The sequence below is a fragment of the Melozone crissalis genome, unplaced genomic scaffold (genome assembly GCF_028551555.1).
Source record: "Melozone crissalis strain CALT ecotype California unplaced genomic scaffold, PUWL_Pcris_2 ptg000052l_1, whole genome shotgun sequence".
Lineage (NCBI taxonomy): Eukaryota > Metazoa > Chordata > Aves > Passeriformes > Passerellidae > Melozone > Melozone crissalis.
Genome location: NW_026535830.1, coordinates 171,857 through 183,957, shown reverse-complemented (window position 1 = coordinate 183,957; position 12,101 = coordinate 171,857). Strand labels below are relative to the sequence as shown.

The window sequence follows — 12,101 nt, the reverse complement described above, 5'->3', positions numbered from 1 at the left end:
TGGTTCTGACTGTGTATTCTTTAGAGGTTTCTTCAGCTCCCTCTCAGGGACTGATGTTCAGGGCTTGAGCACAAAGCCCCAGAGGCTCATTAAAGTCCTTGTGCTGTGTCTGTGCTGCTGAGCTGGGCTGGGCTGCACCAGCAGGGCACAGACAGAGCTCACAGGGGCTCAGCACTGGCAGGGGCTGTGGGATGTCCCAGAGGGGGCTGTGCCACAGTGGCACCTCTGCAGCTGTGTCATAGAAGCACAGAGCAGCTGTGATGTCAGAAAGGGGCTGTGTGACAGCACAGGGTGGGTTGGGTGAGGTCACAGATGGGGCTATGACATCACAGAGTCTGTAATGTGAGGTCATCAAGCAGCTACAGCATCATAGAGGGCACTATGTGACTTCACTGAGCAGGCTGTGATGGCTCAATTGTATGACATCATAGAGCAGGTTATGATGTCACATGGTGGTGATATGACTTCATAGAGTGGGCTGCAAGGTGACAGAGGAGACATCCTAGAGTGGGCTGTGACATCACAGGGCAGGTTGTGTGACCTCACAGTGTCGACTGTAACATGTCTTAGGTTGCAATGCAAGATGTGACCAAAAGTATGTTATCTGTCACTGGGAGGTAGTGTCTCGATCCATCCTTATGAACCAGTTTCATGATGGTTCGTGGATTGATCTCAGGGTGCAAAAGAACCGACACGGTACAAGGGGTTGGCAGTGATAATCAAAACAAATGCACCTTTATTGAATGACTACAGCAAAATGCGATAGAGGGATTAAGGGAGAGAAAAGATAGAGAGAGAGGAAAGAGAGAGAGAGGTGGGCAGGGGATATAGCTACCAAATGTAGAGACGAAGTCCTTTGGTCCAGTCCAGTTGAGGATCTGCCTGTTACGTTGGGGAGATCTCAAAATCTCTAGCTAACTCAGAGGTTTTTATTATGATAATTCTATTGAAAATTGGGGGGGGAATACAATAAGGAATAGATGTAACAGGTAGTCTATGTTCTCAACAGTAAGCAAGAGCCATTGTCTTCTTGGTCCAGTGCTCACACCTGCTGCAGGCAAACATCTCGCTTTGGTCAGCTTGCCTCCCCCACACACCTCCCCCAGGCTGGGGGTTTCAGTCCCAGTCCTTGGAAGGAGGAGAAGGGCCTTTTCACATAGGAGTTTCATGTCTCAGTCCCTCATGGAGAGGCTTCTTACATCTCAGTCTGTCTGTCACGGTGGTTGTAAAACAGGTGAGGGTCCTCTGTGGGAGATCACCCAAAACTCAGGAGAATTCCGGCCAGTCCAAGAGGTGGGACAGCTTCCAAGGCTATTGTTGCAAAAAGGGCACAGAGCCCCCTTCTTTGGGCTCAGTGTAGCATACAGCAAACAATACCTGTGAAGACAGTAACTTAGCACTGTGCTCTCCAGGTCTCGGGGCCTTTGGCATGTGACTTTCTCCTTCAGAGCCAGAGATTCCAGACAGGGGTGGTCTTCTCCTCAGTGGTCCCCAAATGACAATCATGAGGCAGATGAGGGAAAATTCGGACAGACTCTCACAGGTAAGGGGTGTTCTTTATCTTTTCCATGTCTCATCCCTCATAACTCTGAGGGCATATCTTCTGTTAATGGCCAGGATGTTAAAACCAGATGGGGCAGTTTTCTTTACCTCTTCCACGACCAATCCTCCCTCTGGGGAGATACCTTCTGTTAATGGGCCATTGAGCCTCACCGCATGACTGATAAAATTGCATCATCTTATTGTGAGATGCTCCACCCATGGGTAGGGGCCAAGCATTCCTAACTGGATATAATGTGAGATGTGGAAAACCACAGCCAGCCTTTTCCCACTGGATCTTCAGAGGAAGGCCAGGAAGACCAGACTACACCACCACTAGACTTTCAGAGGAAAACTACATCCTTCTGCAGGATCACTGCCTCAACAGAACCACATCTGTCCCTCCAGGAGGACTGCAGCCACCATTTAATTGGACTGTGACCAACACTCTGGCCAACAGGGTCTCAGGTCATATTCTGACTCTGTCAGTGGGTTTTTTTGTATTACTACATTTGCATTTTAAATTTCCTGTTCTTCCTATTCCCATATCTTTGCCTGAGAGCTTCTTAATTTCAAAATTATAATAATTTGGAGGGAAGGGGTTTACATTTTCCATTTCAGGGAGGCTCCTACCTTCCTTACATCTGTCTTTTCAAACCAAAACAGATTCTGGTGCCCAATATGGGGCCTGAGGGCACAGATAGAAAAAATGTTGAGTAACCTAATTTTTTGTGTGTTGGATATAGAAATCTTGTTAGGTGGCACCATGTGGTCCAGCTTACTCTGTTTTGGGTGGCATGTGGTCATGGCTATATTTCTCCCATTTGCAGGCCCTTATCTAAACATGAATCCTATAACTAAGGCTACTCTCAAAGGAGGGAACATAGATTCAGAGCTATCATACACTAACTGTATGGCTTTGGGGTTACTTTAATAATGATACTTACTGTAAAGAAATGACACCAGGGGAAATTTTCTCCCAACCCTTCACCCAGCTCTTTGGGTCTGCCCCACCAGTTTTCAAAGAGTTCAAATCTTCTCTAAATGCTAATGATATCATACAGGGGCTGGTGTTGCTGATATGCCTGTTCTATTAGGCATTCAGAGATAAGGGAAGATTGACTTGGATAAGCACCCTGATACCTACCCCAGAAACTAGGGATGATGCCCCAGAGCCTTACCCTGCCCCACAGCCCACCCCAGAAATTAATCACCTGGACTGGGTGGGGTTTCTGGTAAAGGAGACGGGCCAGATGCTGAAGGAGCACATTTCCCCAGCTGGTGAGAAACCCTACCCCTGCCTCAAAGAGGGAGAGCCTGATAGTGCAGCCACTGAAGCCAAAGATGTTCCAACCATCCAGGTTCCAGCTGTACCACAAGGGCAGCCCCAGACAGCAGCAGTCACCCCTGTGGAAATGAGGAAGTCTAACATGAAATCAGAGCACCCAGATAATGGTAAGTATAAGAAAGGAGAGCCCCCACAACCTGCAGGGGAGCAAATGGTTGATATCATCTCTGAGTCCCTGACATATGAAAGTCTCCATAATCTGCACAAAGACATTGTACAATGGGAACGTGAGGCTTACACAACCTGGTTACTGGTCTGGGACCTTATGGGTACAGGTGTGCAACTGGATGGTGGTGAGGCAAAGAGTTTGGGACCCTTGACACAGGACTCAGGTATGAATCAGGTTTTCGTAAGCCAGGGTCCCTTTCCCTCAGGGAGCAGCTTTTAATGAGTGTCAGAGAGAGGTTTGTCCACAGACAGAAAATGCAGGAGCACCATGACAGAATGTACTGGAAGACCCTTGAGGAAGGGATCCAAGAGCTGAGAGAAGTGGCAGTATTGGAGGTACTCTTTGGGAGGGATGGACAGCATGATGACCCCGACAAGGTCAGGTGCACAGGCAAATGCTGTGGAGTCTGGCAAATCTAGGGCCATCCCAATACATCACCTTCATTGCAACAATTAATGCTGATACCAACCGAGAGACAGTGGGATCTGTTGCCAACAAGCTTAGAAATTGTGAGAGTGTGATCAATGACCCAATGCAGGCTCATGTCTCTGCTGTGGTTAAGAGTCTCCAAGAGGACATAAGGGAGATGAGGGAGGAGGTGAGGAGGAACAGTTCCCACATTGCACCAGTGGGAGTCACAGGCCCCAGAGTCAGAGCCCAACGTTCCCCAGAGAGAGAGGGTACACCCCACAGGCTGAGCTGTGGTTTTTTCTGCGTGACCATGGGGAAGACATGGGAATGGTGGGATGGAAAACCCACTTCTGTTCTGGCAGCATGGGTGCACCAGCTCAAGGAGGTAAACATTAAGCAAGTGATGTTCCACTGAAGTGAAAGCCTTCATTGACCAAGCTGCCAGGTATGATCTGTCATATCTCCTTGAAGGAACATCTAGTATGTATGCCCAGGAAAGAAGTAAAAACCAGGCCTAGAGGGGCCCTGCCTCTAGCCAATAAGAGGCACAGGAAAACTGGGTCTTTTGGATGGTGTGGATTCCTAACCTGGCACATCAGAGCCACAGAAATATGGCTCTGAAGTCTTAGTTGATACTGATGCACAGCGTACCCTGATACTATCGGGACATGTGGGGGCAGAAGCCGTTTCCATTGCCGGGGTGATGGGGGGATCACAGCAATCGACTCTGATGGAAGTTGAGGTGAGCCTGACTGGGAAGGAGTGGCAGAAATTCCTAATGTGAGTGGCCCAGAGGCCCCGTGTATTCTGGGCATAGACTTCCTCCAGAATGGCTTTACAAAGACCCAAAGGGACTCAGGTGGGCTTTTGGAATAGCTGCTGTAGAGACAGAGAACATGAAGCAGTTGAACACCTTACCTGGACTATGAAAAGACCCATCTGCAGTAGGACTCCTGAAGGTGGAAGAGCAACGAGTGCCGACTGCCACCTTGACGGTGCACCGCTGGTAGTATCAAATGAATCAAGATGCTGTGATCCCCATCCACAGAATGATCTGTGAGCTTGAGAGCCAAGGGGTGGTCAGTAAGGCTCACTCACCCTTCAACAGCCCCATCTGGCCTGTGTGCAATTCTGACAGAGAATGGAGATTGACTGTGGACTCTCCTGCCTTGAATGAAGCGACTCCACCGCTGAGCGCTGCTGGGCCAGACATGCTGGAACTCCAGTATGAGCTGGAGTCCAAGGCAGCAGAGTGGTACGCCACTGTTGGCATTGCTAATGCATTTTTCTCCATTCCTCTGGCAGCAGAATGCAGGCCCCAGTTTGCTTTCACCTGGAGTAGCGTGCAGTGCACCTGGAAATACCTGCTGCAGGGGTGGAAACACAGCCCCGTCATCTGCCATGGACTGATCCAGGCTGCACTGGAAAAGGGTGAAGCTCCAGAACACCTGCAGTACATGGATGGCATCATTGTGTGGGGGAACACGGCAATGGAAGTATTTCAGAAAGGAGAAAAAATCATCCAGAATCTACTGGAGGCCAGCTTTGCCATCAAGAAGAACAAAGTCAAGGGACCTGCCTGAGAGATCCAGTTCTTGGGAGTGAAGTGGCGAGATGGACGACATCAGATTCCCACTCAGATCATCAGTAAGATCACCATGATGTCTCTCTCCACCAACCAGCAAGAGGGAAACACCCACTTTCCTAGGCACCATAGGCTTTTGGAGAATGCACATTCCTGAGTACAGTTAGATCGTGAGCCCTCTCTACCTGGTCACTCGCAAGAAGTACGATTTCCACTGGGGCCCAAAGCAGCAACAAGCTTTTACCCAGATTAAGCAGGAGATCGCTCATGTGGTAGCCCTTGGCCCATTTAGGACTGGACCAGACGTAAGGAATGTTCTTTGGTCTGCAGCTGCGTACAATGGCTTGTCCTGGTGCCTTTGGCAGAAGGTGCCTGGAGAGACTCGAGGCCGACCACTGGGATTCTGGAGCTGAAGTTACAGAGGGTCCACAGCCATCTACACTCCCACAGAGAAGGAAATCTTGGCTGCCTATGAAGGAGTCCAGGCTGCCTCAGAGGTGATTGGCACAGAAGCACAACTCCTCCTGGCACCCCAACTACCAGTGCTGGAGTGGATGTTTAAAGGAAAGGTTCCCACCACCCACCCCACCACTGACGCTTTATGGAGGAAATGGATTGCTCTCATCACACAGCGCGCCCGTATAGGAAACCTGAATCACCCTTGGATTTTGGGGATAATTACAAACTGGCTGGAAGGTGAAAACTTTGGTTTCGCTGATGAAGAGGAGCAGGAACAAGTTACAAGGGCTGAAGAAGCTTCACCATACAACCAACCACCACCAGAGAAAACACAATACGCTCTTTTCACTGACAGTTCCTCTCACATCATAGGGATGAATTGGATTTGGAAAGCACCCGTATGGAGCCCCACATGACAGGTTGCACAAGCTACCAAAGGTAAAGGTGGATCAAGTCAGCTTGCTGAACTCAAGGCCGTTCAGTTGTCCCTGGACATTGCTAAGAGAGAGAAATGGCCAAAGATCTACCTCTACACTGATTCATGGATGGTAGCCAATACTCTGTGAGGATGGCTGGAAAGGTGGAAAAAGGCTAACTGGCAGCATAGAGGAAAACCAATTTGGGCTGCTGATGAGTGGAAAGACATTGCTACCAGGGTAGGGAGGCTACCTGTGAAAGTCCACCATGTGGATGCTCATGTACCCAAGAGTAGAGCTAATGAGGAACACTGAAACAATGAGCAGGTAGACCAGGCTGCAAAGATAGGGGTGTCCAAAATAGACCTAGATTGGGAACATAAGGGAGAGTTATTCCTAGCTGGATGGGCCCATGATGCCTCAGGCCATCAGGGCAGAGATGCCACCTATAAGTGGGCACGAGACCGAGGGGTGGATCTAACCATGGACAGTATTTCTCAGGTTATCCATGACTGCGAGATGTGTGCTGCCATCAAGCAGGCCAAGCCCCTATGATGTTGGGAAGGATGAAAGTTTGGCAAGAAAGTCTCACAGATATGTATGCTTAGGAGAAAGATTTTTAAATGTAGAGTCTGATGAAGGAATGGAGATGGAAGCAAGTTTTGATATAGAAGAAAAGAATTGCTGAGCCAGTCTTACTGGATAACGAAGATGGCAAAGGGTATGTTAGTGAGAAGGGGGTTTTTATGACTTAGAGCAAAGGATAAACCCACCTCAAACAAGCAGATGTTTTTACCAAGCAGAAAGATAGCACAGGCAAACAAGCCTGCTGATGTTGCAAGTAGAAAAAAGGTCTCCAGATTTTCCACTGCAAGAAAACTGAAAAACAACTTCTAGCTTAAACTGTAATGTAATAACTTTTAGTGATTGGAGAATACTAACATGAATATGGTAATTATAGCAGTAATGATAGGCTATAGATAATAGTTAAGGTATAGGTTGGTTCTACTGTATTAAGATGCTCAGCAAAGAAAAGTATGTAATGCAATGTAACCAAAACCAAAGGGTCTCCAGGCCTTCCTGTAGCAGGAGCTAACAGCTGTAGGCACGGGCTATGTCGCCCATGACCCTGGACTGCTGTAACATCTTAGATATAATAAACTGCATTTTGAAGAGCCGCCTGGAGTCCCACATCCCTCATTTCGTCTCTTACACCTGAGGACCCTGATTGGAATTTTGACCTGCTTGAGGTGGATGCATGCCGAGCCCTTGAGCAGAGTTCTGGCCTGCCAAGTGATTGTTTGCAAGGGTATTTGCCGCCATGGTACACTGTTTTTAACAGGGCCTGGTTAAGGGGGCGATGGGCCTGTGTGCTTGCACCTGCTTTGAGGGCAAAGGCCAGGTGCTTCAGGAGGTTCCTGCAGGTGTAGATGGCCTGGGTGTCATTGGTGCCATCTTTGTAGCCCAACAGGTGCTTGAAGGCCAGCACCAGCTGGTTGCTGAGCCTGAACAGGATCACCTTGGAGACAAAGGCCACCACCTCTGTCACCACATGTCCTGGTGACAATGGTGAGTTTTGTCCCAAAACAGTGACACCCCATGCTTGGGAACAAAGTCCTCCATGGTCAGGCCCTGTCCCACCCTGGCAACACCACCATGTTTCACCCCAAAGCAGTGTCACCCTATGGTTTGGGACAAAGGCCACCACTGCCATCACCTCCTTTCTCACAACGGTGATGCTGCCAGGCTTTGTCCCAGGACACCCCAGCATCCCTTTAAAAGTGTCCCCATGTCCCCGTCCTCCCTCCCTGGTATCCCAGTCCCTTGTGCTAATGTCCCCAGTGTCCCCACCTGCTATCCCCACTGTCCCAGCTCGCTGTCTACTGGGACCAAAGCCGCCTCAGATGTGCTGTACCTGGGGTCGCAGCTCAGCAGCTGCTTGGCCTCTGGGGACACCCGCCGGTGTCACCTCAGTCTGGTGTCCCCCCTGCTCGGTGTCACCCCTGGTCCATGTCCCCGCTGTTTGGTGTCATCCCGTGTCCTGGGATCACCCCTGTCCCGGTGTCCCCGTACTCGGTGTCACTCCCCGGTCTGTGTCCCCCTCGGTCCGGTGCCAGTCCTCTCTTCCGGTGTCCCCACTGCCCAGTCCACAGTGTCCCCTGCCTCCGTTAAACCCCCGGTCAGGACTCCTTGTCCACGGTGTCACCCTCGCCCCCCCACCCTGTTCTGGTGTCTCCTCTGCTCGCCGTCCCCTCTGCCCACAGGGCAGGTGCACAGCGTCCCCTGGAGCCGTTAACTCCCCCGGCCCGGGCCTCGGTGTCCCCCCACCCGAGTGTCGCTCCTGTTCCCGGCCGCTCCTCGCCCCGGTGTCACCCCGCTCCCGCCCGCTTCCCGGTACTCCCATTGCCCGTGTCCCTCTTGCCCGGTTCCCATCCCTGTCCGTTCCCGGTCCCTTTCCCGCATTTCCAGTCCCATTCCCGGTTCCGGACTCCCGGCCCCTGTTCCCATTCCCATTCGCAATCCCGGTCCCGGCTCCTGTCCGCATTGCCAATCCCAGTCCCGTATTCCCTGCCCCATTCCCAGTCCCGGTCCCCATTCTCGCTCCCTATCCCCTCTCACCGGACGCCGCCGCCATCGCTCCGGCCCTCACGTGACCGAGGAAACCCCGCGCTGCTCCCGCCCACCAATCCCAGTGCGCGATCTCTCCTGTATTTGCGTAACCACGCCCTTCGGTTTGGCCCCGCCCACCGCCGGCTGCAGCCGCCTCCGGGCGCTGTTTGCTCCTAGTTCCCTCCCAGTGCTCCCAGTAAGAGCGGGACTGGCAGGGAAAGCGCTCCCAATTCCTTCCCGCGGCTCTCAGGATCGTTCCCGGTGCTCTCAGGACCGCTCCCAGAGCCGCGCGGGCCGGGGCCGCTATGGAAACCCCACCCTAGGGCAGAGCGCGGCGCCTTTTGGGTGCCGGCACTGCCCGGGCCGTGCTGGGAGCGGAGGAGGAGCGGGAGGAAGAGGCGGGACAGAGAAAGAGGAAAAGGAAGAAGACGAGCAGGAACTGGAGAAAGAGACGGGCAAGGAAGAGCAGCAGCATCAGCAACACCACGCGGTTCCCCCGCTCAGGCCGCAGCTCCCCCGGCTCCTGCTGCATCGCCCTCCTCGCCTCCAGAACCCGCAGGTGAGTGGGGAGCGGGAGCTCGCCCCAAATCCATCGGAGGGGTCTCTGGGAGAGGTTTTTTGTGGGGAAGGGATCGTAGGATCTTCCAGGACCCAAAAGCTGAGTCACAAATAACCCTTGGGGAGTCCCGCGTGCCCTGTCCCTGCGGGCAGAGAGGCGATCACGGGTTTGGGGATCCCAGGGAGAGCCGGGGAGAACGCGGGAGCCCCGGGGCGGGGAGAGCACAAAGGGGCGATCACACAGCTGGGATACCCCGGCAGCCTGGAGGGTTGAAGGAAGCGAGAGATGAGCGGGCCCCGGGCCCCCCTTGGCTGAAAGGGGCGCTGACTTCTCCAGCTGCACTTGGGCAGCGGGAACATCAAAGCCAACACACTCAGCCCTTGTTTTCACGCCCAAAGCAGGATTTCCCGTTCCTAAACCTTGGCCGGATGGAGGAAGAGGAGGCTGCGAGGAAGAGGAAGATGTCCCGGGAGCCCCAGGCAGGTGAGGAGGAAGTCAGTGCCCCTTTCCCCCTCTCTCCTGCTCCATCTCCCAGCCCAGCACGGCCCTCGGCTGCAGGACAGCCCTGCTGCCAAAGCTGTCCTGCTGGGGACGCACTGGGGGGATCTCCTTGCCCTTCCCTGTGGCACAGAGGCAAATCCCATCCTGTCCTTGTCCTTCCTCCCCCAGACCAGGAGCTGAGGATGGAGACCAGGGAGGATGAGTCACCACAGCAGAACCTTGTGGATGAGGCCATTTTGAGCAGCTCCACAGCACAGGAATCTAACGGGGAAGAAAAGCCCCGGAGATCCCTCACGAGGAGGGGCTGCAAACGCAGATCACGGGGATCTGAGGAGGAAAGACCCACCCTGGGCCGGGGAGGCGGCCAGAGTTCGGAGGTGGGGGTCCATGAGCAGCTTCAGGATGGGGAGAAGCCCTACAAGTGCTCAGAATGTGGGAAGAGCTTCAGCCAGAGATCCTCCCTGATCCGCCATTGGAGAATCCACACTGGGGAACGGCCCTATGAGTGTGGGCAGTGTGGGAAGAGCTGCAGAGATAACTTTGACCTGATCAACCACCAGAGGAGCCACACGGGAGAACGGCCGTATGAGTGTGGGGAATGTGGGAAGAGCTTTCAGAGAAGCTCCACTCTTCTGAAGCATCAGCGGACACACACAGATGAGAGGCCCTATGAGTGTCCCAAATGTGGGAAGAGGTTTCAGACAAGCTCCCATCTGCTCACACACGAGCGGATTCACACAGATGAGAGGCCCTTCCGCTGCCCCGACTGCCTGAAGGGCTTCAAATATAACCCCGACCTCATCAAGCACCGGCGCATCCACACCGGGGAGAGGCCCTACGCGTGTCCCGAGTGTGGGAAGAGATTCACCCAGAAGTCGAACCTGATTGTCCACAAGAGGATCCACACCGGCGAGAAGCCCTATGAGTGTGGGCTGTGTGGGAAGAGATTCAGCCAGAGCTCTGAACTGATGCTTCACCAGAGGATCCACACTGGGGAACGGCCTTACGAGTGTCCCGACTGTGGGAAGACCTACAGCCGGAGCGATCACCTGATGATCCACCAGAGGAGCCACACTGGGGAGCGGCCCTACGAGTGTGGGGAGTGTGGGAAGAGGTTTCAAAGCAGCTCGGATGTCCTCGTACATCAGCGCATTCATACAGATGAGAGACCCTTCCGCTGCCCTGACTGTGGGAAGGGCTTCAAGCACAACTCCACCCTGGTCACCCACCAGCGCATCCACACTGGGGAGAGGCCCTACAAATGTCCCCAGTGTGGGAAGACCTTCAGCCAGAGGTCAGCCTTGACCCAACACGAATGGAGGCACCACTCGGAAAGCCCTGTGAGTGCCCCAAGTGTGCCCCAAGTGTGCACTGCTACAGTTCCCCAAGTGTGCACTGCTACAGTTCCCCAAGTGTGCACTGTTACAGTTCCGTACCCCATGGCAGTGTTTGTGCTGCATGCTGTCCAGTGGGCAGAGCCCCAGTGATCTGCGGTGCTGGTAAGCTGTGTTGGGAAGACACCTCGCTGGGGGCTCCACCTCTTAATGGCTCCATGTGGCCTTGATTATCTTTTAATTTCTCTCTGTCCTTTCAAAACACCCCAAACCAGGATAAAAATAAAAACATTGAACTAAGACAAGGATGAGGACATGTGGGGATCTTCCAGGGGATATGGGGGCTGCTATGTTCCAGGGAGTTGAGGGTTCCTGGGTGGGACTTGGGGGCTGCTCTGGGCTTTGGGCACCCCAGGCTGAGTGACTCTGGCTGCACTGGGAGAGCATGGCAGAGTTTCTTGGGTAGCTGATCAAGGACCCCCTGTCCTGGAACTGTCCCCATGACTCCCTGTCCTGGTTCCCCACATCACCTGTCCACAATCCCCCTCTCCCTGCTGTCACTCCCCTTGCTCCCCACCCGTTCCCATGTCACTGCACTTCTTGTCCCGTCCAGCTACCATCCCAGTCTGGATCCCATTCCCAGTCTCATTCCCCGTCCCGGTCCACTATTTGTCTGGTTGCCGTTCCTATATTTCCAGGCCTACATTCCCGGTCCCACTGCCGATTGTGCGTCCGTTCCCATATTTCCCTTTCTATGTTCCCAGTCCCATTCCTGTATTCCCGTTTGCGATCCTGGTCTCATCTTCCTAATCCCCATCTCATATTCTCTCTCCAGTTGCGGTTTCCATATTCCCTGTCCTGGTCCCATATTCCCATTCCCGCTCCCTGTCCCCTCTCATCGGACGACGCCGCCATTGCTCCGACCCTCACGTGACCGAGGAAACCCCGCGCTGCTCCCGCCCACCAATCCCAGTGCGCGATCTCTCCTGTATTTGCGTAACCACGCCCTTCGGTTTGGCCCCTCCCACCGCCGGCTGCAGCCGCCTCCGGGCGCTGTTTGCTCCCAGTTCCCTCCCAGTGCTCCCAGTAAGAGCGGGACTGGCAGGGAAAGCGCTCCCAATTCCTTCCCGCGGCTCTCAGGATTCCACCCAGTGTTCCCAGTATCACTTC

At 53.5% G+C, this 12,101-nt stretch overlaps 1 protein-coding gene across 4 annotated transcripts in view; it reads left to right on the top strand.

Moving 5' to 3' along the window:
- LOC128943636 (zinc finger protein 271-like) overlaps window positions 1-12,097 on the top strand; it is a 592,338-nt gene extending 580,241 nt beyond the window's left edge. Inside the window, exons 1-3 of one of the 4 annotated variants that reach the window (XM_054286524.1) lie at window positions 8,818-9,096; window positions 9,498-9,579; window positions 9,766-12,097. In XM_054286524.1, the coding sequence (XP_054142499.1) occupies window positions 9,525-9,579; window positions 9,766-11,084 (1,374 nt within the window). In that variant the 5' untranslated portion in view covers window positions 8,818-9,096; window positions 9,498-9,524 and the 3' untranslated portion in view covers window positions 11,085-12,097. Of the gene's footprint in view, window positions 1-8,817; window positions 9,097-9,494; window positions 9,580-9,765 lie in introns of those variants that run through there. The other 3 variants (XM_054286525.1, XM_054286527.1, XM_054286526.1) reach the window with 3 other exon arrangements.
- The last annotated feature ends 4 nt before the right edge of the window (window positions 12,098-12,101 follow it).